The sequence below is a fragment of the Poeciliopsis prolifica genome, unplaced genomic scaffold (assembly GCF_027474105.1).
Source record: "Poeciliopsis prolifica strain line A6 unplaced genomic scaffold, Auburn_PproV2 SCAFFOLD006, whole genome shotgun sequence".
Lineage (NCBI taxonomy): Eukaryota > Metazoa > Chordata > Actinopteri > Cyprinodontiformes > Poeciliidae > Poeciliopsis > Poeciliopsis prolifica.
The window spans coordinates 12789517-12815687 of NW_026562381.1; the positions used below are offsets into that span (position 1 = coordinate 12789517).

Below are 26171 nucleotides of genomic sequence, written 5' to 3' on the forward strand. Positions count from 1 at the left end.
TGCAGAGCGGAAGCGGCCATTGCTCAACCAGAATCTGACCAATCTGGACGTGAACAGCAGCAGCACCCTGATGTTGGGTTGCTTTGCTTCGGGGGTTCCTCGTCCTCTGATCCGGTGGTACAAAAATGGTGTCGAAATGGAAGAGAGTCCAGGTATTTTTCAGAATAATGTCACACGAGATGATATGATGCAAATGTTGTGTTTTTAATTGTAAAGTATCAATGGATGCAAATTTTGTTGGTGGTATTTGTGAGATGCTGAGATCATTTCATCTGCACATCCTGAGTGTAACGAATCATGCTTTTCATATTAAAATACCACAATCAGCTCAAAGCTTTGTGCTGCAGGGGTTTCGCTGGGAGAAAACGGCACCCTCATCATCGAAAGGGTGAAGAAAGACGACGAGGGCCGGTATGAGTGTGTGGCCCAAAACGCAGAGGGATTCGCCAAAACGAGCGCCGTCATCACCGTGCTGGGTGAGTCCGACTCTCTGCAGGGAGAGAGGAGAAAAACATCAGATCAAACAAACCAATTAGTCCAAGCAGCAAGGCCGGAGCTTTTTTCTTTTCTTTGTTTTATCTCCACATCCCAGTATATCAAAGAGGCCGTTCTGGCCTCCTGTTTTCTTTTCATCACTGCAAATAGCTTTGGCCTGACTTTAGTGAGGAAAAATGGCCCCTGACGGAAAACTGGCAGCTGCCAGGAATGCCAAGTGAATTCCTTCATGGGTTTTATGATCAAGGTTTGGCTGTGAGCGTTTCTCCAGAGGACAAAACCTCTGTGGAGCGTCAAGAGTGTCACTAGTGACTCTTAAAGGCTGCACTGTGTTTTACAGTACGGCGTAAATTTTGATCAGCAAGAAATCCAAAAAGTGGATGAGTTTAAATATCTGGGTGTCATTCTAGATTCTCATCTTAACTTTGAGGAATTTGAGAGCAGCCTAAACTGTTTTTATGTTATAAGATCATTGACTTTTAAATGTCTTGTCATGGAGTCAGTAAGCAGAATGATATGAAGAAAGGAGTTGAAACTAGAGGTGAAATCAACAGAAATAAAACATTCAGTTCTGAAAAAAATTAAGACCTTTTAAAATGATCAGTTTCTCTGATTTTACTATTTATATATTTGAGTAAAATGAACATTGTTCTTTAATTCTCTGAACTACTGACAACATGTCTGAAAATCCTTGTAAAAATGTAGCATTTGTTTGCAGAAAATGAGAAATGGTCAAAATAATGAAAAAGATGCAGCTCTTTCAGGCCTCAAATAAGGCAAAGAAAATAAGTTCACATTCGTTTAGAAACAACAATACTAATGTTTTAACTCAGGAAGAGTTCAGGAATCAGTATTTGGTGGGAAAACTGGGAGGTTTTCAGTGGTTTAGTGCAGCGGCTCTTCATCTTTTCCAGAGATGTAATTTGGAGATTCCTTCTCAATCAGAGATCTCAGATCTGAAAAGCAATAAAAAGTGTCTTTAATTCCCAGGTGAAAAGATGGCTGAAACTAAAACTAAATTGGTTTCAGTCAACACTGACGTTCCAACCAGCTCTGCTGTGGATAAGAAGCTTTTTCATATTTTTCTGGGCCTGGATTTGCAAATTAGCCCAGAAAACATATCAACAAAACTGAACTGCAAATAGAACGAACATAGAGAAGAGACTCCAGTTAACAATTAGTTGACTGTTATTTCAATTACAGACTCATCACAGTAAATCTGATTAATTGTTTCAGCATAAGTGATCAGCAGGGACAAGGAATAAATTAGAGGAGCTAAGGACTGTCTTAGCACCGTCAATCAATGTTGTGAACGTGCTGCTAAATGTGCTGATGACGGAGAAACAACTCACCCATACAGGAAAATCATTTATTCACCATTATTGATGCTTATGCTAACCCTGCTGAAGCTCTATTGTAGCACAGAGCATGATTGACAGCGCTAAGACCCGCCTCCTGGCTCTGATTGGTTAATTGGCACATGAGCTTGATTTATTTATGTTCCTCAGTTTATTTGTCTGATATTATACTATCACTATAGTGACAGTTTCAGCAAATATGTAAAAATCATTTTTTATTATAACAGTTACTGCAGCTTTAAGATTTTAAAATGGATCCCATTCATCCAATTTTGTGAAGACCATCTTTAGACATTTCAGTCAGTAGAGGAGCATCTTATTTCACAATTATATGCTACTTTGTCCCAGATAAATACATCCCATTACGTAGTTGCATCGTGAACAAAATGTGGAAAAGAGTAATTTTGCACAACACTGCAACTGATTAAGCCTCTTTCTTTAATCAAGATTTATAGTTTCTGTGTGAATGTTAGTTGGAGACTGGAAAATAAACGGTTAGTGATTGCACGAATTACTTCAAAAACAATGTTTGAAGGAAAAATCCTTGGAAGAACTGCGGTGTGTTTGTTCCACGCAAAAATGTGATTCCACCTCCTTTTCTTCTGTACATCCACAGGAAAACATCCAGGAATTAAACAAACAATGTCTTGACATAAAAGCCTTGGTGACTTCAGGCAACAACTGTGACTTTTATTTGTAAATTTGCAACAGACGGTTTAGGTTTTGATTGCAAATTCTCCAAATACTTCCTTGTTAGCAATCGAATTGAAAAGCGTGCATCGATTGACGACGGCTCTTCTCTTTCCAGGAGATGAAAGCAAGTCAAACATCGAGGTCATAATCTTGGTTTGCACCGGAGCTGCTGCCACGTTCCTCTGGATTATGCTCATCCTGTTCATCCGAAAGCTGAGGAAGGTAAGAGCTTTAACTCTGTGGAAACCAGTTTGGATCACAGACATTACTAACCCATCCTGGCTGTGACACAATGTACCACTGAGTGATACATTTAGCTGGATTTCTAAATGTTTGGGTTCTGCTGAGTCATGTGGAAACAAAACATCTCAGCCTTTTTTTTTCTCCCTTATCGCTCAAAATGAAACCTAAGATGTAAGAAACTATTAACTAAGAACTTATTTAAGTGCTGACAGAGCACTAAACAGAAATAAAACTAAAGCAATTGGGCCTGAAGAGGAACAATTAATAGTCAACATGCATTATCAGCAGTTTTAGTTACACTGTAAAAGGTTGTGTCATTTCGTTGTTTCTGCTCTTTAAATCAAATACATTTTGGCAGTTTTTGATTTTGAACCTAAATGTGAAAGATAAACGTAGAGTAGCGAGTTGGGTTAACATTTTATTAACTTTTCCAAACCTCCCAGAGTTGAATAAACTTGAGTTTTTAGGTTGGCACTTAGGAAAACTGAAAGAAGAAAAAAAACAGGAGAGGGAACTATTTCCCAGAATGCTTAGCGGCAAGTTTTTGTATCCTGAGATGGAAGTGCGTTACATTGATCTGACTCTTGTGTTTTATTAAAATAAATGTTTATTTTAAAGCGGATAATGTTCTATTCACACTAAATGTTATTGAATTCGTTGTGATGTTTAATAAAATTAATTATCATATCAGAAATTTTGTTCCTGCAATTTGAAACAATAATTTAAATTATTCAAAGGTAAAATAAGTAGTGAATTTAAAGTGAAGTGTCTTCTTGCTCAAATGTTTTAATCAACTAAACTAGATAACAAAAACTATAGACACTAGTTATGATTCTTCTGTTGCCTTTTCAGCAGCCAGCACACTATAAGATGGGTCCGTCTATCATCATTGATCCTGATGAGTATCCTCTCGATGAGCAGAACGATCTTCTTCAGTACGACAGCAGCAAATGGGAGTTTCCTCGTGACCGCCTGCGTCTCGGTGAGCTGCAGTAACAAAAAATAAATTCAATATATCAAATAAAAAAATACTTTAACACAGTCTCTGATTTGTTTTTGCATAGTAATTGTTATATAATGCATTTATAGTCATGAATTTATCATTTTTCCCAACCAAAAGAAAGCTTATTATGCGTCACTGATCCATTAAATATGCTAAAGTAAACTTCAAAAGGTCTTTCAGTTCTGAACATGATTGAAAGCAACAGGCTTATAAGTTTTAGAACATTTATACTATTAGGGCCATTAAAGTCACAAATGGGACATTTGGGACATGTGAGTCACTGCAATGTTTAACATAGGGTCAGTTTTTGCTTGACAATACGTCTGTAGCGGTGCAACGTGAGATCCCAAGGTGTGAGTAACCCAAACACTGAGCTGAGCAGAGGGTAGAGCTGTGACTCACTCGTCCTAATTGCCTTAACAGCCCAATTAGTGTCATGACTGCAACTCATAATCCCGTTTCTGGCAAACATGTTTAAAACTAAAGACGTTTTTTGAACGAAAGGTGAAAAATCCACAAGAAACATTAGAAGTAGTCCAGTCCTCCTCTGCTTTATTGCTTAAGAGTCTCAGTTTTCCACTGAAGGGTAAGAAGGCAAGTATAGGATTCAGTTTGGAGGCTTTTTGAAAACAGTGCCAACTTTTTTAAGAGGCAGAAATCTTGAAAATCACGTGTCATTTGCCAATTTTTAGTGTTTAACTGCATGTGCATGCCACGACTCTTAAATATTTCCACACCTTTGTTGGAAACTGAATGTTTTGTCCCGTTAATGTGACACCTGCCCTGCACAACTCACATAAAAAACAAACACATTTGTAGCAGAAAATTTAATGCACAAGTGCACGCTTAATTACACCTGCTTCTGAAGCACCTTTTGAATCACTTTCATCATTTAGCATTCTTTATTTTACACCAACCATCAATAGTTTGAACATTTGCATTGCCAAGATAAAGTCAGTTTGTAGAAAAGTGACAAATAATCAACAGGATCTGATTGTATGAAGCTTCAGTCAAGAGAAGAGGATAAATATTTATTTGTTTGAGATGATCTGTCAGGAAAAACATTTTGAAGGGGTAAGAGGTAATTGTAGAAGTCGTTCATCGTGAGCGCCATTAAGATGGATGGCAGAGGTGTCGCATCGCTCTGCAGCTGCACAGTTGAGTCATCACTTAACACTGACCTGCACTGTCAACTCGGCTTAAGTGCACCATAAATTAATCTCTGAACACAGAATATCAAAGCCCCCGTTTGTTTTCTGCAACCTTAGCTTTTGTTTTTCTTTGTATGCTTGGTTATTTATCCCCAGGGAGTCTGATTTAAATCCTCTTCTGACATATTTGATTTCTTTATCAGGTAAAACTCTCGGCCACGGAGCTTTTGGAAAGGTCGTCGAGGCTTCTGCTTTTGGGATTGACAAGCTCTCAACATGCAAGACTGTTGCAGTAAAAATGCTTAAAGGTAGGAATAAAACAGATTAGAGAGGGTTAAGTGAGCAACCAAATTAATTTCTCTTCTCAAAAAAACATGTGCAACTGGTGTTTGTGCGACTTAATAGTTCAAAGCAAAGAACGAGAGATATGTTTGTTGCAGAGGGAGGCAGAGCGAAAGGCTAAGACCTCTAACCTTGAAGTTAGAGGTCTTAGTTTGAGTAAGCGTTCTTCACATCTGCAGGTGAAGAAAAGTTCAAAAGTGCAAGAAATGAGAGCAAAACCATCAACAAATCTTCAAACTTTCTTATTCTATTCTTTGGAAACTTGTCACAAGTTTAGTTGTGGTTTAAAGTATTTTAAATGTCCTTCACTTTTTCAAATATTTCCAGTGAGTTACATCTGCATCAAAGTTAAAAGGCATAAAACAGGCAGCTAAATTAATCATTACACATTTTTCTTTCCAGTTTTAGTTAACCAATAGACCAGAAAGTGAATATCAAACAACAACATTACGGCTCTCAGCTGCGCTTATTGTCTTATCTTTGTGAATCGTGTCTGGGCATAAATCACAGGCTCAGAGGAAAAGTGGACGCAGGTCAGATTTAATGGAAAGCAGCAGCTTTGTGACTTCAGACTGCATGGCTGCTTTCGTCTCATAAATCTGATGTTGGTCAAAGCTGCAGACTAAAAGTCTTGATTTGTATATTTCAAGACATTGTTATTGTTTAAATTTACCGCAATCAGATACGTAATCTAAGCTCACATGCTTATCTTATTTTTGTCTGGATTTATTTGTTGGAGTTGTGATTAGATCTATTAAGAGCTGCTTTACAAATCCAGTAAGAATGTATCCTTTATTTATCTTAGTTTTTTATCCAGTTTTGTCTTCATACTTGCAAATTGCAAACGTATCTATTTCACACTGTAAAAAATCCATGAAACTAACAACAAATTTAATCTTTGAGCTCTCAAGCATTCAGAAACTTTTTTTTAATCTTCATAAAGATACAGATTAAAGTAAACAAGTTGCAAACAGAAAGTGAAAAGCAATAAATGAAGATTGAAAACTGTAACTTATAAACATAAATCTGTTTCTCTTCTAAAAGACAAACATTTTTAGGAAAGTTTCCATGAAGGTTAAAAAACCGGTGTAATGATATTTGCTGAAATTGTCTGTTTTTGCAGGTGGCGCCACATCGAACGAGCGTAAAGCTCTGATGTCGGAGTTAAAGATCCTGATCCACATCGGAAACCACCTGAATGTGGTCAACCTGCTGGGAGCTTGCACCAAGCCCGGAGGTGAGCTTTACACTGCAAAAACACAAAATGTCACCAAGTATTTCTGGTCCAGTTTCTAGTGTAAATATCTTGAAATAAGAAAAACTGGCTTAAAAGTTACTTTTCAGCAAGAAATAGAAGTTGGTGTTAAATAATTCCTTAAAATTAGGGAAATGTACTGGTTCTACTTGCAGATTATTTCACTCATAACAAGGGAAAGATGCTTTATTATAAGTCAAATAAGCTACCAGTGGGTTTGATGTTTTTTCATAAACATTAAGGAATTATTGACTCTAAATAAGCTCCTATTTCTTGTTGAAAAGTTACTGTTAAGTTAGTTTGTCTTATTTCAAGTGTACTGACATGTTAGAAAAGTATAGCACATAGAAGATGCTTAGAAGAAATAAAATAAGATCTACTTCTGACATACCAACAGTCTCTGGAGCAAAGGCAACTTCACACTGAATGTTAGAGAGATGAGAGGGACGGCTGGTCTTCTCACTGTGGGGAGCTATAAAAATAAAATAAACAAATATAAAAGTAAGGAGTATATCGAACATCTTACTTAAATCCACATTTGGAAGTCCAATTCCAATTTAATAAATGTATTACATTCCCATATCTTAAGATTCATATTTGTAGTAGAAACTAGTAACTAAAAATTACGAAAGTAATTCAGATCGTCAGACAAATGGAGGAACGACACGTTTGTTTGTAACCTTTTGTAACAAAGTACGTCTCTAAATACATCAACTGCTGGAAATGCATTCACTCTGTTTCAACTACATTGTACTGAATGTAAAAACAGAAAAACTCATCATTTGTGTTAAAAACCAGCCTGTTCTACGTTGTGTAGTAATTTCTATTCTGGATACTATTACTGTATAATTCAAAATAATTTTGTGCTGGGGAAAGTGATCAAAATGGTGATTTGTTTGAAAAAGCAGATAAATATCAACATTATAGATGCAAAAAACAGAATCAATTACTTGGTTAAAAAATATATTTTGCCAAAATATCAAATAATGAATGCATTAATTTACTGATATATGTGTCAAAAATAATCTATATGCATGTTTTAAAAGAAGTACTTACTCTTAGATAATTGATTTCTTTTTGATCTTGGCCTCTCATATATTACGTTTCCATCTTTGTCCCTTTTTCTCCACCTTACTGTGGGTTTAGGTCTCTGCTTAGGTGCTTGACGCTTAGGTACATTTTTCTTCAGATCAGCAATCAAGTCATCAAGTTGTTGAAGCTGGAAATTTAATTTTTGCTGACGTATCTCATGATCCAGGGCCATTATTGGATCAGGGATGTTTGAGACACTCATGGTGACAGATGGACAAACAGACAAACAAACAAACCAACAAAACAGTTGACAGATTAAATGAAGAACAACAGACTAAGGACACAAAGATGACAAACAGATTTGACAGACGTGGCTCTTACAAGTGCCTTTTGTGGGAGCTATGAAGGAGCAGAAATATATTTGTGAGTTGATGAGATCAAAGAAGAACCTGTTGACATAAAAAAAGAAATGTTCAGATTTCAGAAGTTATTTATTCCAACGTAGACATGTGGAGAAAACTTTGCCTGTAATGACCCAAGTTCGTTTTTAATTCAAGTACATGACCTAGCTGCAATCAGTGTATTCAGACACAGGCTCGTAGATAAAACTTTAAGGATCATTACAGCCTAGAGGCTCTGGTGTTTATAGCAATCCTCAAATTTTACAACAAGCATGACTATAGACAATTCTGTGACTCTATCATGGCTAGTTAAATGTATTAAGTGCAGGTTTAGGTGAACTCTCTGGGCTCCAAGAGGCTAATGTAGCTAGCTTCCCGCGTATTTCTCCCGGCAAAAAAATACTAAACATGTTACAAACGTGTCTAAATGTCTTCAACCATTCGTGGCACATTCCTACTGCTATTAAGTCCTAAAACTGCAATCAGCAACTTTATAACGTAACATTCTCTAGTATTTTTTTGTTTGTTTTATAGTATAAAACCATTTCTGACAGATTTAGGTTTGTACTCACCGGGGTGCAATGTCGCATGCGATGACGTCAGCCGCTTCTTCTTCTTCTTCTTCTTCTTCTTTTGTTCTTCTTTTTCATCATCATCTTCTTCTTCTCTTATTCTTAGATTTATAGACGGGTGAGATCCCTGACTCTTCTTAAGCATTTTTAATAAAATTCTTTTCACTAATAATGGACTGCAAACAACTTCGGAGGTGCATGCCACTATTATAAACTTCAAATAACATACGTATTCGTTTCTTTTTCATTGTTATGTACAATGACAATATTACGTTAATTACAATCATCAATTTACGATGACATCAGTGAAACTGGTGTCATTCTACCATATTACAATATTCGTGTCTGTTGTCAAAAAATAAGCAGAAATGAAGATAAAATCGCGGCTTAAGAGAACCGGAGGATCTATTAAATTGGAAGTAAAATTAACTAGATTGTTAAAAACCTACAAATAAATCAGCTATGCACGAATTGTGTGCCTTTTGCAAAAATAGAATAGACTCGTCATCTTATTTGTTCCTGGAGAGGTGCAGCGTTCAATGAGAGACGCAGGGTTACCCGATGCGTCAAAATGTGACGCTGAGGGAACCTGCCCCAGCGTCGATATATGACGAGTCGGGAGTGAGAATGTGTTGCACATGCAGAGGGTGTTTAGAGATAATCAATAATCACAAGAACTGTGTTTAACAGGACATTTAATGATGATTGTGGAGTTCTGCAAATACGGCAACTTGTCCATCTATCTGAGAAGCAAAAGAGACGATTTTCTTGTTTACAAGGTGAGCTTACTTCTTTCTCTTCATGCACTGCAAAAACACAAAATCTTACAGGACATTTTCCCCAAGTTTTAAATTAAAATGTTTTGTTCCACTGGCAGGTTATTTTATTTATAGTTAATACTTTTGTAGGCATTTTTGACTTAAAACAAGCTACTATTTCTTATTAAAGTTTGTTTTGTCTTATTTTATGTCGACTAAGAGATTTGCACTAACAAGGAAACCAAAATTATTCAGTATGGTTCTTGTAAGAGTAAAAGGGTATTTGGTAAAAAAGTCAACTCAAGTACAGAGTAACTGATCAAATTATCACAATTTTAAAATTACATAATCAGGTGATATAGAGTCAAATGGAAATTTTGGTATTTTAAGGACCAAAATTACAATAATTTATATGAATAACTTAAAACAACAAAAACAGGTAAATGACTTTTTTTCCAAATCAGTTTATTTCAATAAAAAATTGATTAAACTTTAGCAGAAATTGCAGCTGTGAGTCTGAGACTGGTGAAGTTTTTGGTTAAAACATGTTTGTTTTTCATTCAGTGGGGAGAAAATCCAAAAACTGTATTAAATCAGAGTAGAAATACTTCATAATAAAATTACTATAAAGTAAAAAAATACTCCTAAAAGTAATTTTTTTCAAAAACTAGTTACTTTCCCAAAAAGTTACTTATAAGTTAATTTTGTCTTATTTCAAGTAAGTAAGATTTTTGTGCACTAAAAGCCAAAACTAGTTTGTAAGATTTTGTGCTTTTGCAGTGTGATCCTTTGATCCAAACATGAATCAGCTGCAGTGTTTAACTCTGTGGTTCACCTTCATGCGGTCGGTCAGCGTCAGGACGGTAAGGTGCTGTCGGCGGGATCGGGCTGCGAGCTGAGCGAGCTGATGAAGCGTCGCCTGGAGAGCGTGGCCAGCACCGGAAGCTCAGCCAGCTCCGGCTTCAATGAAGATAAGAGCTACTGCGACTCGGAGGAAGAGGAAGAAGGTAAAAGGGCCTGTTTCTTTAACGAGAGCTCCCCGCAGATTGTTTTCAGGTCTGATGGGACGTTTCCTCCCCCTGTCCGGCAGTACAATCGCTGCAGCGGGAGCCGCTGTCACCCCACTGAGTCTGGGGAGGCGTCTGTTTGTTTCCTGTCGGGCTCAGTGTGCCGGCCTTTTTATTTCCGAAGTGTTATTTCAGATCCGATTAGCTGTTTACTCAGGTGGAGAGGTGGAAGGACTCCTGAGAAGACAAGGGTCATTACCACACGTTTCACCTGACATCTTGTTAAAAAACACAAAAGAAGCAGTTTTGATCTCTCATCTGTTTAAAAGAGGAGGAAACGGGACATCACTTTAAGTTGACTTGTTGTCTTTACATTTGTTCCTCCCACGGGAAGTTTTATCTTGTCTGATTTATCTGGCAGGTGGACGAGGCTGACTACACCGAATGCTTTGAAAAACAGTCCTAGATGAGGAGATGTAGCTGCTTTGGATGTTTGAAAACTCACCCTAGATGGAAAAACACTTTATGCTTTTCATTTTGCAGAACCGGAAGATTTATACAAGAGAGTTCTGACGCTGGAGGATCTGATCTGCTACAGTTTTCAGGTTGCAAAGGGCATGGAGTTCTTGGCGTCACGCAAGGTATTTCCTTCTGCAGTCGCTTGTTTAGCATAAACAATTTGAGACCCAATTCTCATTTTAAAACATGACATGGATTTATGTGATGATGTCAAGTTTAACTGAGAAAATGTTGAAAAGTGTGTTTTGCATATGTTTTCTGAAAGCAAACGTACATAATATTCTTGTCTAGTTTCTAGTATCTTAGTACATTTGAAATTGACAAAACTAACGTGGGAGAAACTTTTCAGCATTAAATAAGTCAATAATCCCTTAATATTGATGAAATGGTACTAGTTCCAGATTATTTCACTTTTAACAAGACAATTTTCCTAAATTGTAAGTCAAACAATATCCCAGTGAAACTAATTCTTCTTCAGTCAATAACAAAAAAAATTGATTGACTGAATACAAACTCCAATGGGATCATAAATGAGTTTTGCACATTTTCCTTGTTAAATACAAAACATTTAGTTTGCTCATTATTTTTGGTCTCGATTGGAAAGAGTGAAAAAACATTTTGTCTGTTCGCTGCAGCAGAAACAGGATCTGTGTCAGAAAACACTTCCTGTTTTTGGCTGAGTTTAGAAAGCAGATTTAGGTGCATAACTCAATAAGTCCTTGTTAACATAAAAATATTTTTAAACTTTGTGTTCCCTCCACCATTTTTGTGAGCAGATTTTAATTTAAAAGTTTAATCAAGTTAATCAATTTGTGGTTTCTTTGTGGCTGGAGGGGGCCGCATAAAGTCAGTCCAGAGGCCGCAAGTGGCCCACATGCCTCAGGTTGAACACCCTTGGCCTACAGTGACCGTGCCGTTGCTGCTTTGACCCACTTTCAGCTGTTTTCTGGTTAATGTCTCCCCTGAGGTTTGTGAAGGATGCCAGGCTTGATCCCATTCATAGTTTGGGGGAGACCGGATGAAACTGATTAGAGAAAAATGCTATTGTTGTAAAACACCTTCCACAGAAGCAAAAACAAAAAATCCTGCAGCACTATTACTGATCTCTTCACCATATGTCTATCCTGCCCTGTTGTTTGCATGCCAGTTTGGGGAGCCTGACATTCTTGTGTTCAAATTGTTTCAGTCTGAGCGAGTTTTCCTCTCTGTCATCAGTGCATTCATCGGGATTTGGCTGCTAGAAACATTTTACTGTCTGAGAACAATGTGGTGAAGATTTGTGACTTTGGGCTGGCCAGAGACATTTATAAGGACCCGGATTATGTGCGCAAAGGAGATGTAAGTTTATTTTTAATTCAGTAATTTACACAGATGTCTCCGTTTAACAGTTAGTTGCTGCAGAGTTGGCAGGAAAAAAATGACATTTTGAGCTCTGCTAAATGATTTCAGGGTGAAAACTTTAATTTTTATGTGTAGTACCTGCATGGATTAATAAGTTTGATATACAAATAGGAGAGAAACGTGAACTTGCATCAATCATTGTTTACAGGCCAGGCTGCCGCTGAAGTGGATGGCTCCTGAAGCCATATTTGACAAGATCTACACAACCCAGAGTGACGTTTGGTCCTTCGGAGTCCTGATGTGGGAGATCTTCTCTCTAGGTGAGTGTCACCAACCCATAATGCAGTGGATTTTATGTTAAATTATGATTAATCACACTTTTAGGAAAGCTAAGTTTAATTTTACCAGCCACATCCAGGCCTGATACCTCAGATTTAAAAGATTAATCACAATTAATCTCTCTAATAATCATCAACAAATTCTTTTGACTGCACTATATTGGCATTTTATATCAGTATCAACAATAATTGGTTGGTTTTTTACTTTAAATATGTGACATACTGCCAGACTAGTGACATAATCTTTCCAGTTTTATCCACAATGTTCTCTTCGCGCCGTTGTTTTTTTTTATTTCTAAGTAGTTATGAGACACAGTGGCAAAACTACTCTATCAGATATATTATCTCCTGATATTGATCACATGAATATTTATCGTTGATGATTTATTTTCCAGCCCTAATTAATGGAGTAAACGGCCTCAAAAACGGCCATTTTCTGAATGAACAACATATTCAGAGCAGTAATTAAGTTAAAATTGTACAAAGAAATATGAATTTAAATAAATAAATTAAACAAAATCCAACTGCTGTCAAAAATACATCAAAGAAACCACATTATTTGTTTAAATAGTCTTTTTTGCAGTGTGTTGTTTTATTTTTACTATGTTTCTCACCAACTTTGACCTAAATAAAATTCTGCTGGAGTTTTGATCGGCGTAACCAGTAAGTCCTGGAACAGAAATATGTTTTGCATCGCCTCAAAGATGACAAATTGAGGATTTGGACAAATAAAACTGAAATATAAAGTTTCACTTCATGTTTTCTTATGGGATGGAAGAAGTCCTCCAGCTCTTTATTTCCCACACTTTGGATGAAAAGTAAATAAGTTGAGCGGAGGTTCCCGTTTGAGCCGGTTCAGTGATAAATCAGACGGATTTATGGTGGAGTCTGAATGAGAATAACAGCAACAATTTTTCTTTACCATATGTTAAAAGCAAACCACAGTTACATCATGCAACTGTTTCTGATCACAAGTCTTTTGTCTTAAATTAACTTTCAGCCGTATCAGTTTATTTCTTTAAAACTCATGGTTACGTTTCTGTTTGATGTCGCTGCACCATGAAAACATATTTCCCATTTCTGTATCCCTATAAATCATCTTTTTAAAGGAAAACAAATGCTGTAAGCTAAATGTAATGCAGACGTCTGTTTTTTTTTTTTCTTTTTTTCGTCTCCCAAGGCGCCTCTCCTTATCCTGGGGTCCAGATTGACGAGGAATTCTGCTGCAGGCTGAAAGACGGGACTAGGATGAGAGCGCCAGATTACGCTCCTTCTGAAATGTGAGAATTTATGTCAACAATGCTTCACAAAAATGAGAAACTTTATGTTAAAAGAGCACTGTTAGTCTTTAGGGAGCTTTTAAATGAGTGAGTTTACTGAGTGTTATTAGGGCTAAGAAAATCAAAAAATAAAATCAGAATGTTACAAGATTAAAATCAATATTATGAGAATAAACTCAATACTTTCTCAACTTATACTATGACTTTTTTCTTGTAGTATAATGATTTTATTTTATTCTTTAATTTTCTTGTCACTTTATTCTGATATTGTTACTTTATTCTCGTACCGTTTCCACTTTATTCTGGTAAATCTGAGACTGTATTCTTGGATTATTTTGACTCTATTCCTTCAGCACGACAACAAAAGACAATTAGAGCCATTGAAAAAAAAAGTCTGACTTTGTTTCTAAAGTCAAAATTCTAAGAAAAAAAATCAGAAGTCTTTGTTTTCTGTGGCATCTTCTGTAGAAGAGGATCAAGACGCTGTTAAAAAATACTGTGGAGATCAAATGTGGAGGTTTCCTTTCATTCAGTTATTTTTTTTGCTCGTCAATCAATCGTGCTGAAATACATTAATAATTGTAACATGACAAAATTTGGGGAGGTTTCAGAAGTGTGAACACAAACAAAACATCACATGTCATCTATAACACAATATTAAGAATCTACTAGCTATTTAAAGCGTCCAGTTTTACTTCCTGTTGTCGCTAAAGTAGTTAGCTTCTTCCTTGTGTGATAAGAATCAGCTCTGAACATTGCAGGAGGAAACCTTAGCATCTGATTATCATTCAAACGTTGAGCTTTCTGACAGTGCCACACACGAGACTCAGCACCTAATTTTTTTCTGGGCCGAAGTTGGAGGATTCTGTTGGACATAAATATCTGTGGGAGAACACTCAGTCCTCTGCTTTGGTGTTGCTGCTGTCAGTCAGCGAGTGATTTTTCTTTTCCCCCTGCAGCCTCAGCGTGACGTCTGTGTCTGCTTTTAATTTAAACCTCCATCAGATTGCAATACACTTTAGACAAATGATGTTTAATCAAAAGGTTCAGCATTTCAAAGCATTTTCAGTAAAAACAAAAATAATGATAATGATAATAATAATTCATCAGACACACTATTAAAGTGGCTGAAGTGACTGAATTGAATTGATCTGCAAAATAAAACCCAGGTTGTAAGTTTCCGAACGGGTCAAGACTTCTGTAGTTTCCATCACCAGTTCAGAGTAAACAGATTAAATACTTTACATTCTTAAACCAAGAGGTCTGGTTTTAATTTTAAAGTGTTGATAAACCAACAGGTCAAGCAGGATTCACAAAATTCAGGTTTTGATCAACTCGAACCGATTTGGAAATAGAGGATTGATTAAAAACACACGAGGCAACAAGGGGATGCTGTTTAATTTGTGCCTCTGCTGGCGGCGATTCATCTGGAATGCGGCGATGTTGTGATGCATCGGAGAGGAATGCACCGGATGCTTTGCAAAGAGTGGGTGCACAATAAAAGGATGCTCATTTCCCATCAGATGAATTAAAAGCACAATCCTTCCTTTTCCAAAAAAACAACTCTGCATTCAGGGTGATGTGGGGCTGTGCTATGTATTCTCATTGAGAAGCAGACAGGAAGGGTCTTGAATTGTGCTCTGATGCATTGTGTGCACTTCCTGGTCAATAAAATGTTTCAGATCATGGAGGAAAGATGACAACTGAACGGGTGCGCTCTGCATTTAATAAGGTGAAAATGTAATAAAATGTAATAAGGTGAAAATGTGGTGCTTCCATAAGTGACAAAGTTAAACATTTAAGGAGAGTAGTAGGAAACTGATGCACGGTTTTGGTGGGGGCGGGGGGTTGCAAAAAATGCTTTTGTATTTACACTGATCTATTTTAAAATCCCTAAAAAAACAATCCCGTGTCAAATTATCTTCATCACTCACATGACAGACATGTGAGTGATCCATGTGTGTTTTATCAAATCTCGGTGTAAACACAGCTCTCCTTTAAAGCATTCAGAGGTTTGTTAACGAACATCAGTGACGCTTATTGGTGAAAAACTGTATTGAGGTGAAACATGGTGGTGGCAGCGTCATGCTGAGAGCTGAAAAGAGGGAAATCCTTGAGGAAAACTTATTGAAGCTGCAGAAGAGGTCAGATTGAGGCTCTAGTGAGACAACAACTCATAACAACATCAGTGGCTTTACTGCAAAAACACAAAACATTTCCAGTTATTTATGTTTAGTTTTTAGTCCAAATATCAGAACTGTGACGGCATTATTAAAACAAGCTACTTGGTGAATAGTTGCTTTTAAGTTCGTTTTGTCTGATTTTAAGTGTACTACGATATTTGCAGTAAAAACTAGACCAAAAATACTTGGTAAGATTTTGTTATTTCGCAGTGTTACATCTAATACATTCATGTGGCGGAACGGACCAGTCAAAGTTCAGACCTAAATCTAATTGAGAAACTGTTCTCAGATGCTTTCAATCTGATCCACTTAAATTAAATCTCAATGAAATACACTGAGATTTGAGGCTGTAATTGAATAAGATATAAGAAAGGTTTAAGTTGAGGCACGCTCTGATGCAGATGTTTCTAATCCTCCACTAAATGGAGGAGATGCTGACAGCGTGTCAATAGGAGAACAGGGTCTACTTGTTTCTGCAGAAAAGACCAGAAGTTGTTCTCCATCTTCCTAAACGTGTTAATTCTTTCTGTATATCAGTGGAAACACACAGTCTGTGGGTTTGAGGCCTCTGGAGCAGCCGCTCAGCGTGCTGAAAGCTTCTCCTTTCCTTACAGATACCAAACCATGCTGGACTGCTGGCAGGGAGAGCCACAGCAGCGGCCGACCTTCACTGAGCTGGTGGAGAGGCTGGGCGATCTGCTGCAGGCCAGCGTGCAACAGGTACAAAACTAAAGAAAACTCTGCATAATACAGCCAGAGCTTCACTTCATGGACTCACATTTAGTGGATTCACAGTTACAGTCAGAAAAAAGTGTCACTGATTTGTAAAGTCTTGTTTTTCAGTAAATAACTTTAGTGATTTCAGAACAAATAGTTGATTTTATTATGCATTTTTATAATTGACACAAGTTTAAAAGTACCTTCAGGCACAAGTCTTTGGATAAATGTCCTCTACTAAGTCAAATAGAAATAATTTTTCATTTAACCAATAGCCTATTTATTACAATGTAAAAAAATACATTTAAAAACAATTTAATTCCTTTTTTAAATAATAAAATGGACATTGTATTGTCTGAAATGCAAACAGTATTTCTTTAGTGAACACTTGATTTTGTTTTTTTTGAGCAGTGAAAAAATAGTTTTATCATCTCCATGTAAAAAAACAGAAACAAAACTCAGTAGTTTCTGTTTTACTTTACATCATTACAGTGTAAGGTGACTAACTGATTGAAATTAAGATAGAAAAAGGTGCTGAATAGGAGATTTTATTACTGAATTTGCTACTTAAGTTCTGTGGAGAAAATATTTAGAGTATCCTTTATTTTAAATGCAAAATGTATGTAGTTTTTGCACAGTTTGTGTTCTTTCAGCAAATGCCCTTTTTTGAGTCCGTTAACGATTCATCGTTATCGGATGAGTCCGAGATTCAAACGTTAGTTGGGATGAATGTATATATTTGAGCCTCTGTGTTAATTTCTGACACTGACAAAGAGAAAATCTTTAAACAATTAAAGATTGGAAAGAGAAAACTTGTTATTGTTATTGCTCGATTACTCACTAGTTTACTAGGATTAGTCACAGTAATTTCACATAGTCAGGAAGAAGCGTTGAGCGTCGTAATTTCAGAGCAGAACAAAAAGGGGAAACAACACTCAGTGAGAAGACACAACTTTGAGATGGCGTCACACGTCCCATCAAAGGAACCACATTACTGGAGAGATGCAAGACGGTCTGGTGTGGGCGCTGCTTAACTGAAGAATTTGTGTGGCTGCAAAGATGTTAACCTGGAAGAAATTTAAAAACAACTAGAAAAGTCGCTGCTCCTTGCGAAACAGTCGTGCGAATAATAATTTGTTGAGTGAACTCACCAGATTGAAAATATTTTATATGGAGCCAAATGGAGGAAGGGGAAGAAAACCATAAAATCTACGGCAATGACACTTATATTCCCTAATAGCAGATGCGTGTGGCTACGTTTTGATGCATAAATTATTTCTCTGGAGGGAAAGATGTGCAAACAGCAGCATTTTGTTTGCGCAAAAACCAAAACTCATCAGTTACCAGAGTCCGCACTCTGTCCGCCATTACATTGTAAAACTGAAAAACTTACATAAAACTTAAATCGTGATTTTAGAAAAACCGTAAGTGATGTAAGAAAGCTGAATCTCTTGAAGATAGCCTCATGCCTTGTGATCTGTTTGAAAGTTGAATTGAGATCCTAGGTTGACGTAGGCAGACGTAGCATAAGTTAAAATATTAAAAAAATTATAAAAGCTAAAATTACCCAAATATAGAGCAAGTCTCCAGAACAAGCTGAACATTTTGATATATAAACTGCTGAAATCAGTTGAAGTATGCAGACAGTTAAGAACTGAAAAATGTACAAAAGACGAGATAATACAAAAAATAAAATTTCAAGAAGTGAGAATACTGAATGCATTTGCTTCGCTCATATATCAGCACTTTAAAGAAAACTGAGCCAAATTTATTTTTCTTAAAAAATTCTTCTTTTCTGCGACACACAAATTCAAAACTTGCTTATGTGAATTTGTGGCTACATTCATGCCAAGAATGTAGCCTTTGATATTCTTGACATTTTGCATGACTTGAACTCAATGCTTTTGGCCATTTTTGAGGGAAATTTGCAGGAATCTGTTGATTTTGCTTGAATTTTGTGGATTTGCGAAAAGCTGGAAGGACTTATTGATGGAATTTGGAGTTCAGAGGGCCACATAAAACGCTACGGCTGGAAAGATTTGGTCCCTGGGCTTTGAGATTCACATATTTATTTTAATCCAACTGAGAATCTGTGGCAAAAGTTGAAAAATGGAGCCATCACATCCATAATTCTTCTTCCACTTCAATTATTTACCACTCTGTGTTAGCCTGTCAAATAAAACCTTAATAACACGTATATTAATCAAGACACTGTGAAGATAAAGGGATTTAATTTCTCTCTCACAACATGGCCTCAAAATAGGATAAAGTGCGGTGATAAACTTCGCTGCTTAAACTTCATATTAAACGGTTTTGGATTTATTAAGCATGACCCTGGTTTCTTTGGCCTGTCGCCACCAACCCTGAGTGTTTTTGTTTGCACAGCGCACACAGCACCAGCCATAAATCTACCTCTTGTGCTGATTTAGGAGGGGAAGCACTACATACCCATCAACACAGCCCTGTTGGAGAAGGTGGGAGAGCAGATTGAGGAGACGGAGGAGACGTCCACACGACCCGTCTCCCACCGGGACTCCGGGGGCAACTGGTGAGAGTTTGGATCGCTCTTCATTGGATCGCTCACAGAAACAAACTCATTGCACTTTACACACCTTCCCTCACTGAATTAGTTGACATTCTACTTTAAAAAATTCACCAAACTTTTCCCTCAACTTGAAAAAAATTATTTTTATGCTCTGCAGACTCCTTCTGTATCTTAAAAGGTTGGTTGACATTTTCGGCTCCCTTGGGATAAAATAAGTCAACCTCCTGTAACTTATTGTATCTTTACATTTGTCTTGCATTTTGCTTACAATCAAATTCCAGCTCTGCATTTGTCAAGTTGCACAGAGCTGCAAGCCTGTCTGCACTGCAAAAACAAAATCTTACCAAGTATTTTTGATAGTTATAATCCAAAATATCTTAGCACACTTGAAATAAGATAAAACTAACTTTTCAGCCAGAAATGGGAGCTTGTTTTAAGTAATTACTTTATACTGATCTTAAACAAGCTCCTATATCTTTCTGAAAAATTACTTGTAAGTTAGTTTTATCTTATGCCAAGTGTGCTAAGATATTTGCACCAGAAAAAGAATAAAAGTTGGTAGAAATGGGCCAAAAGTCCTGCAAACTGTTGTGAGAAGCTTGTGGAAATAAATCTAAAACATTTGATCCAGGTCATAAAACTTTGAAGACAAATCTATGAAATGCAATCTTTCAGCAGAATATGGGAAATTGGTTTAACTCAATAAGTCCTTAAAATTGCTGAAAAAAGTATTTGTTCCACAATCAGATTATTTCACTAATGACATGGGAAAAGGGGAATAATCCGCCAGTAGAAATAGAATTTTAATCCAATGGATCATTCACTTAAAACAAGCGCCAATTTATTATTATTATAACTAGAACATTTTCCAACAATATGTAGGACTTACTGACTTAAACAAACCTCAATATCTTACTGAAAAGTAACTTGTGAGCTAATTTTGTCTAATTGCAAGTCAGAAACTAGTCCGTTTTCTTTGTTCCACAAATCACTCCTCCTTGAACTTGTCATTGTGAACAAACCCAGTTTTTTTGTTGTTTTTTTTTTTTTTTTTACTTTTCTGCACTGAAAAATATCTAAAAACACAAAATGTTCTTAGCTTGGGGGAGATGTTGTTCAGTCTTAAGCACAATGAGAACCCGATAAGAAATGTACACATTTGCAGCTCCTGAGATTTCACCCACCAGCCCCCAAAAAAGAAAACACAGCACTGGCGTCAAGATTTAAGTCCACTTATAAAAATATTTGTTGAGCTCTTGGGTTTTCACAGCTCCTCCAAGAGTGTTTATTGAGGAGGTGCTGAAAGGCAGTAATGACAGTCAGCCCTGGAGTAAAAACCCAGCTTCTGTTTGAGCTTCCAAGTGTTGAAATGCAAAGCAAACAGTGAGTGTTATCAGAGTACAGTGTCATGGATGCTGAACAACGTTGATATAAATGATTAGGTTCCTGCAGTTCTGTTTCTGAACTTGACTCAGTAGAATCAGAGCAGAGTCTCAAAGCTGGACTTTCTCTTTTTGTTCCCGCAGGAACATAAAGATCCGCCCTGCTAGCGTGAAAACGTTTGATGAGATCACCATGGAGAACGGGACAAATGAAAACCAAGAGGTCAGTCACACAAACTGCAACATGAACTCTCAGTTTGGTGCAGCTTCTGATACCTAAAGTTATTTCTTAAAGTTGTTTTTCGGACTTCAGCTGCTTTTACACACATTTTCTGATTATGGTTTTGATTTTTAGTTTGTCTGTGATCATTTAGAACTAAGTGAAAATAAAAACCCTCCTTTTTCACCCAAATCTCTGCTGGGGGCCACATTTGTTTCAAGGGCCACATGCAGTCAGTTCAGGGGCAGCAAATGGCCCCCAGGCCGCACTTTGGAGACCCCTGACTTAAACCAAGCTCCAATAAAGTTTTTTTTTCTTATTTCAATTGCACAAAGACATTTGCATAAGAAACAAGACCAATATGATTTGGAAAGGTTTTGTGTTTTTGCAGTGTAATTATGCAGTGTTATATTTAATTTAGAAGACTTTTTATGCTTGATTAATTCACATATTACATTGTGTTTCTGTGAAAAAGCTGCAGAAAAAGCAACCAAAGTCATAAGAAAACTTAAAGACTACTTTAAATAAATGTCTTGCTCTTTGGGAAGCAAATACAAAACTTCCTGCACACTTCCGTTCTCTCTTACCCTTTCAGTAATAATCATTTCCCGTTTTCCTATCCTCCAGGGTCAGTCGGACAGCGGGATGAGCCTTTCGTCCGACAACATGAAGACTCTGATGTCGTTGGCAGGCCGACCTCTGAGCATCATGGCCTTGGCGTACGTAAGCTGCGACCTTCCCAGCGCCCTTCAGAGGCGACGAACCGACACAAACCCAGACCCAGGCAATCACAGAAAACCAGCGTGGAAACCGGCTCAGCGTGCTGGAATGCAGACGCTGTAACTGTCATACAAATCCACACGTGTAAAAAGAAGTCAGGAGCCTGTTTTCTCTTTTGTCCAAAGGAACTTTGTATGAGTCAAAGTAATAGAGACGTTTGAGGGAAAAGAAAGAGCCAGAAACAAAGAAAAAAATATTTTTTTAGCTTGAGGATCCAGCAGTTTTCAATGACAAATTAAGCTGCTTGAAGCAGGAAAACAAATCTGAGGCAATATGTTCTCAATTTAGAAGTTTACTGAAGGAACACACAAAAATTACACATTTAGCTTCTTTATTTTACACTGAAGCTTGAATTCAAAATGCTTATCTTCATCAAGGCAGAGAGGAAAGAGGCAAAACTTAAATGAAAAACAGCAGATTTAACTTGTAGCTGGGGGGGAGTAACATGTGGGGCAGAGCTGTAACTCATTTACAGCTCACACCACGTCACCTAAAAGTGTCTTTTAGATCTGAAAACATTAAGGTCTGCGCCCGGCACAAAGAGTTAGCTCAAGCATCCAGACAATTATCTGTGTTTCAAGGGGAGTCGTCTCTCGCCGGGCAGCCACTCAATCACTGCCAGTTTCTAAACTTAAGAGGGTTTACAAGGACCTCCCTGCAGGAGAAGCTTTCCTTCTTTCACCCGGAAAGCAAGAAAAAAGCACCATAAATCTCACTTATTCCAACATTTTCAATAGAAAAAAACTGCACTCCACGACTGAAAAGATAACATGATGCACTTCAATAACTGGTTTACCAGATAGTTTATTAATCAAGACCGAATTCCAGTTTGGTGTCGTGTCTTCCTCCTGCTGGGAGCTGACCCTGTACTCTGAAGGGAGAGGTTCTGGTCCAAGACAAAAACACCCAGTCATAAAGCAGTAATAAAAGGAAGCAGAAAAACCTCAGGATGATTGATTATATCAAACATGAAAACAGGGTTTTTTTTCTGGTTGTAAGGATGGAAATATTTAAAGAAAATTGGATCAAACAGGCCTCTAGGGGGATGTTTTATTTCATGAAGGCATGTTTTTCTTTACAGTCATGCAAATAAGGTTCCTTTAGTGGCTTTAAAAACTCTTGATTGACAGTACTAAGACCCGCCTCCTGGATCTGATTGGTTGTTTTTAATTAGCACTGGGAGAAGCCAAAGGAGCTGGATTATTTAATAGATTATCTGTCTCAGTACCGGAGGTGGCAGAGTATCCAAAAGTTGTCTTCTAATAAGAGTAACACCACTTCATCATATTTTTACTCAAGTAAAAGTAACAAGTATCCGTCCAAGAAATTACCCTAGAAGAAGTCTGCTCAATTACTGAGTCACTGATCAAATTATCAGTCATTTAATAAGAAAAAATTATATAAGCCTGAATATAAAGCTGAGTGGAAATTTTTGGTATTTTAAGTACAAAAATGACAATAATTCATTTAAGTAACAAAAAATAAGAAAATTAGGCAAAATATTTTTTTCTGATTCAGTTTCTTTCCCTAAAGATCTTATGAAGTTTAAAAAAAACTGCAGGAGTGTGTCTGAGGGAGTTTTAAAACATCAATTTATAGAGATTTTACTCAAGTAAAAGTAAAACTAACAAAAACACTCCTAAAAGTACATTTTTACAAAAAAGTTACTCAAGTAACAGTAGGATCCAACTCTTCACTGTTTATAAAAGTTGCTTTAGATAAAACCTCATTCTGTGTTTTCCTTCCTCTCTGTTTTCAGGATGAAGGCAGTGAGTAAGAGTAAAGAGTCGGTGCTGAACGACCCGGAGAAGGACAAGTTCCTGCCCACCGTCCCGCCGCTGGACTTCAGTCTGGACGACTCGGCTCTGGACGTCAGCCTGGAGTGTCACAGCCCGCCGCCGGACTACAACTCCGTGGTGCGTTACTCCACGCCTCCCGTGTAGCCGCCGCCCGAACCCCACCGGAGCATCCGAGAGTGGAAGCGTCAAGGCCTCGGCTTTGTTCCCCCCGTGCGTCAGCGGCCGGGGAGGAAAAGGCGAGATTCCCTTTTCATGGACTCAGAAGTGACTCAGCTCCCCTGTGGATCTCTGGATTGTTGATTTTTTGTTTTCCATATGTTGGCTTCTCGTTAATGCTGCTGGTCTGTCCCAACCTTCACTGTCAAACAGCTGAAAACAGCCTCAGGTATTTCTCTGATCTACTGTGAAACAAACCGCATCCATCCCGACTTGACCCAGATAACAACGATCCACAAAGAAGAGTTAAAGGAATAAAATAATCCTGGAATAAATTGATCTAATGTAGCATAAACTGACGGAAAATTTTACATTCTCCTGTGCTCGTAGTAAATGAACGTATATGGAGGATTTAGGCTTAATTTACTTTCTCTTATTTATTACTGCGTCTTATGACTGGGCAATAAATCAATTTTATTGATTTTTTTTTTAAATTTTATTTCTGGAAAATCTGAATTTTACCAATGAATTCAGATCAAATCTACAAAGAATTATTAGAGGCAGGCTAAATATTTTTGTTACGAGAATAAAGTTGTAGCCATGGTGATAAAAGAGGAAAGTCATGAGAATAATGTCAATATTAGCAGAAAACAGTCGCAAAATAAGAGGACAAATTTACAATTTTCTGAAAACAAAAATTAAAATGAGAAATGTTGAGAAGATAATAGAAAATAAGGAAATACTTAACATCAGCATAAATTACCAAAAGGTTTAAGCAATCAAATTTAGAAGAAAAAACAGACAAACTGAGCCGCTCACATCAGATTTTTATAATTCTGGAAGCTTTTTACTAAAAATAACGTTTTATTATCATTTTCAACATTTTTCTGTTAAAACTGCATTTTTATTCTGCTCATATTATGCCTATTTTCTCATAATTAAAGAAAGATTCTTGTAAAATAAAATACAAATATTACAATTAGGTTGGATTTTTACACATTCTTTTGAATGTGAGTTTTAAATTCACATTAATCTACAATAGAAGATTAATTTATTCTAAGGGTTTTTATGCCAGGAGAGCATAAACTACTGTACAAAATACAAAAATAGAAGACATTCATGTTTGAAATCTACGTTTGAAGTGTGATTTTATGCAAATAAAATTAAAAAGTTGCTGATTGAACTCAGGTCTACCCATACAGGAAACAGTTTGTTTGCTCTGCTGTTCAGAGTTTTAAAACTCCCAGGTTAATGAAGGAAACAGGGTTCAGATGTTACCTTACAGCGAAACATTTACATGATTTCCTCCTCCTGTTTGGTGCGAATTAAACGCTGCACTGCTACTTTATTTCTCCCTCTTTGTTTTGGCCTAAAATACGATTTGTATATCAACACATGCAATGAGAACAAATCTTCATAGGAGCATTTGATCCAAAAAATACTAGAAAAACAAGTTGTATGTATATTTATGTAGAGATTGCAAACACTGTCGCCTGTTGTTTCACTTTTCACCAGGATTTAACGGTTAACTGAAGGATATTTTCCTGCTCAGACTTTCTGATGTTTTCCAGTGTTTCATTCTCCTTGTAAGCAGGTGAGCAGGTTGCTCTCTGAGCCTCGTTTTGCAACGTTTCCATCGCTGGCTGCACAAACTTTGAGCCAGCAGCAACAGCTTAGTCTGGTTTCGCAACATCTGCATGGAAACTGAAACCGTGGAGTGAAAGTTTAGAGCTATGTTGTGTTTCATTACCACTAAAAAAACAGTATTTGTGAGTAAAAATGAATCTATGCTTTTTCAGATGAAGTGGGAACAATTATGCACTGACACCAAGTGATATCAAGTAAATGTATTTTGTATTACCGTATTTTATTGACAGTGTTGTTTGTTGTAGGTAACATTTTTTTGCAAAGATTTTAGATGCATTGTTTTTATTTAACCCATATCTATATAGTAGGAAATTAACGTTTGCAGTATTTGGTGTGTTATGTCTTTTTTTATACATATCTGCTTTCTGCTTAAGGATAATCCTTTCTGTCAGAATAGATCACGCCTCACTTGTGTAGCTCATTTCTCCCTCTTGAACATTTCATCTTCACTGTATTAGGAAAAATTGACTTTATTGCATTTATTTGTGACAAATACACATTTATAACGATAAAGCTTCCTTCTGTAACTCAAACCCACATGGAGAGCTACAGCTAAGATTTATTAACGTGTGATGCTACCCAACACTGTTAACAGAGTGTATGAAGTAAATAAATGAATAAAGATTTATATATTTATTCAGTCGTTCTATTTCTGGTTCCATTCTTCGAAGAAAAAAAAACATTTTATGAATCACTTTTCTGTGATACAGATGTGGAAACTGGGTGCAGAGATCTGTGACTCAAAGAGGAGAGAGTCTATCCTACTGAGTTTAGATTTTCCATTTTGGTCTCAAAGGGTTTTTATATTTTTATATCTTGTTCACCAGAAAAGTTGCAAATGTTGATAGCATCAGGATCCTGACACTCTGGAAACATTTTAATTTAAGAATCACATTCTGCTTTATTGACCCAGTTTGTCCACACAAAAAGTTAACATATTCACATCAAGTCAAT

The 26171-nt window shown here is 36.9% G+C and overlaps 1 protein-coding gene and 1 long non-coding RNA gene across 4 annotated transcripts in view; one reads left to right on the plus strand and one right to left on the minus strand.

Annotated features, from left to right (window-relative positions):
- The window catches only part of LOC129360552 (vascular endothelial growth factor receptor kdr-like), a 52650-nt gene extending 26797 nt beyond the window's left edge, over window positions 1-25853 (plus strand). Inside the window, exons 14-30 of one of the 2 annotated variants that reach the window (XM_055030864.1) lie at window positions 6-152; window positions 348-476; window positions 2662-2768; window positions 3642-3771; window positions 5147-5251; window positions 6409-6522; window positions 9236-9324; window positions 10157-10310; window positions 10854-10951; window positions 12045-12167; window positions 12379-12490; window positions 13689-13788; window positions 16586-16691; window positions 19118-19236; window positions 20760-20838; window positions 21463-21554; window positions 23375-25853. In XM_055030864.1, coding sequence (XP_054886839.1) covers window positions 6-152; window positions 348-476; window positions 2662-2768; window positions 3642-3771; window positions 5147-5251; window positions 6409-6522; window positions 9236-9324; window positions 10157-10310; window positions 10854-10951; window positions 12045-12167; window positions 12379-12490; window positions 13689-13788; window positions 16586-16691; window positions 19118-19236; window positions 20760-20838; window positions 21463-21554; window positions 23375-23558 — 1988 coding nt within the window. In that variant the 3' untranslated portion in view covers window positions 23559-25853. The remainder of the gene's footprint in view (window positions 1-5; window positions 153-347; window positions 477-2661; window positions 2769-3641; window positions 3772-5146; window positions 5252-6408; window positions 6523-9235; window positions 9325-10156; window positions 10311-10853; window positions 10952-12044; window positions 12168-12378; window positions 12491-13688; window positions 13789-16585; window positions 16692-19117; window positions 19237-20759; window positions 20839-21462; window positions 21555-23374) is intronic. The other variant, XM_055030865.1, reaches the window with a different exon arrangement.
- On the minus strand, window positions 3664-8577 carry LOC129360553 (uncharacterized). 2 transcript variants are annotated; one of them, XR_008606056.1, is made up of 5 exons: window positions 8546-8577; window positions 7954-8021; window positions 7597-7829; window positions 6932-7012; window positions 3664-3776 (listed from the first exon to the last, which is right to left on the minus strand). It is a non-coding gene; the product is annotated as an uncharacterized LOC129360553 (long non-coding RNA). The 2 variants fall into 2 exon arrangements; XR_008606055.1 differs by lacking the exon at window positions 3664-3776 and adding an exon at window positions 6430-6534 and having other exon boundaries at window positions 7597-8021.
- Window positions 25854-26171: the final 318 nt, after the last annotated feature.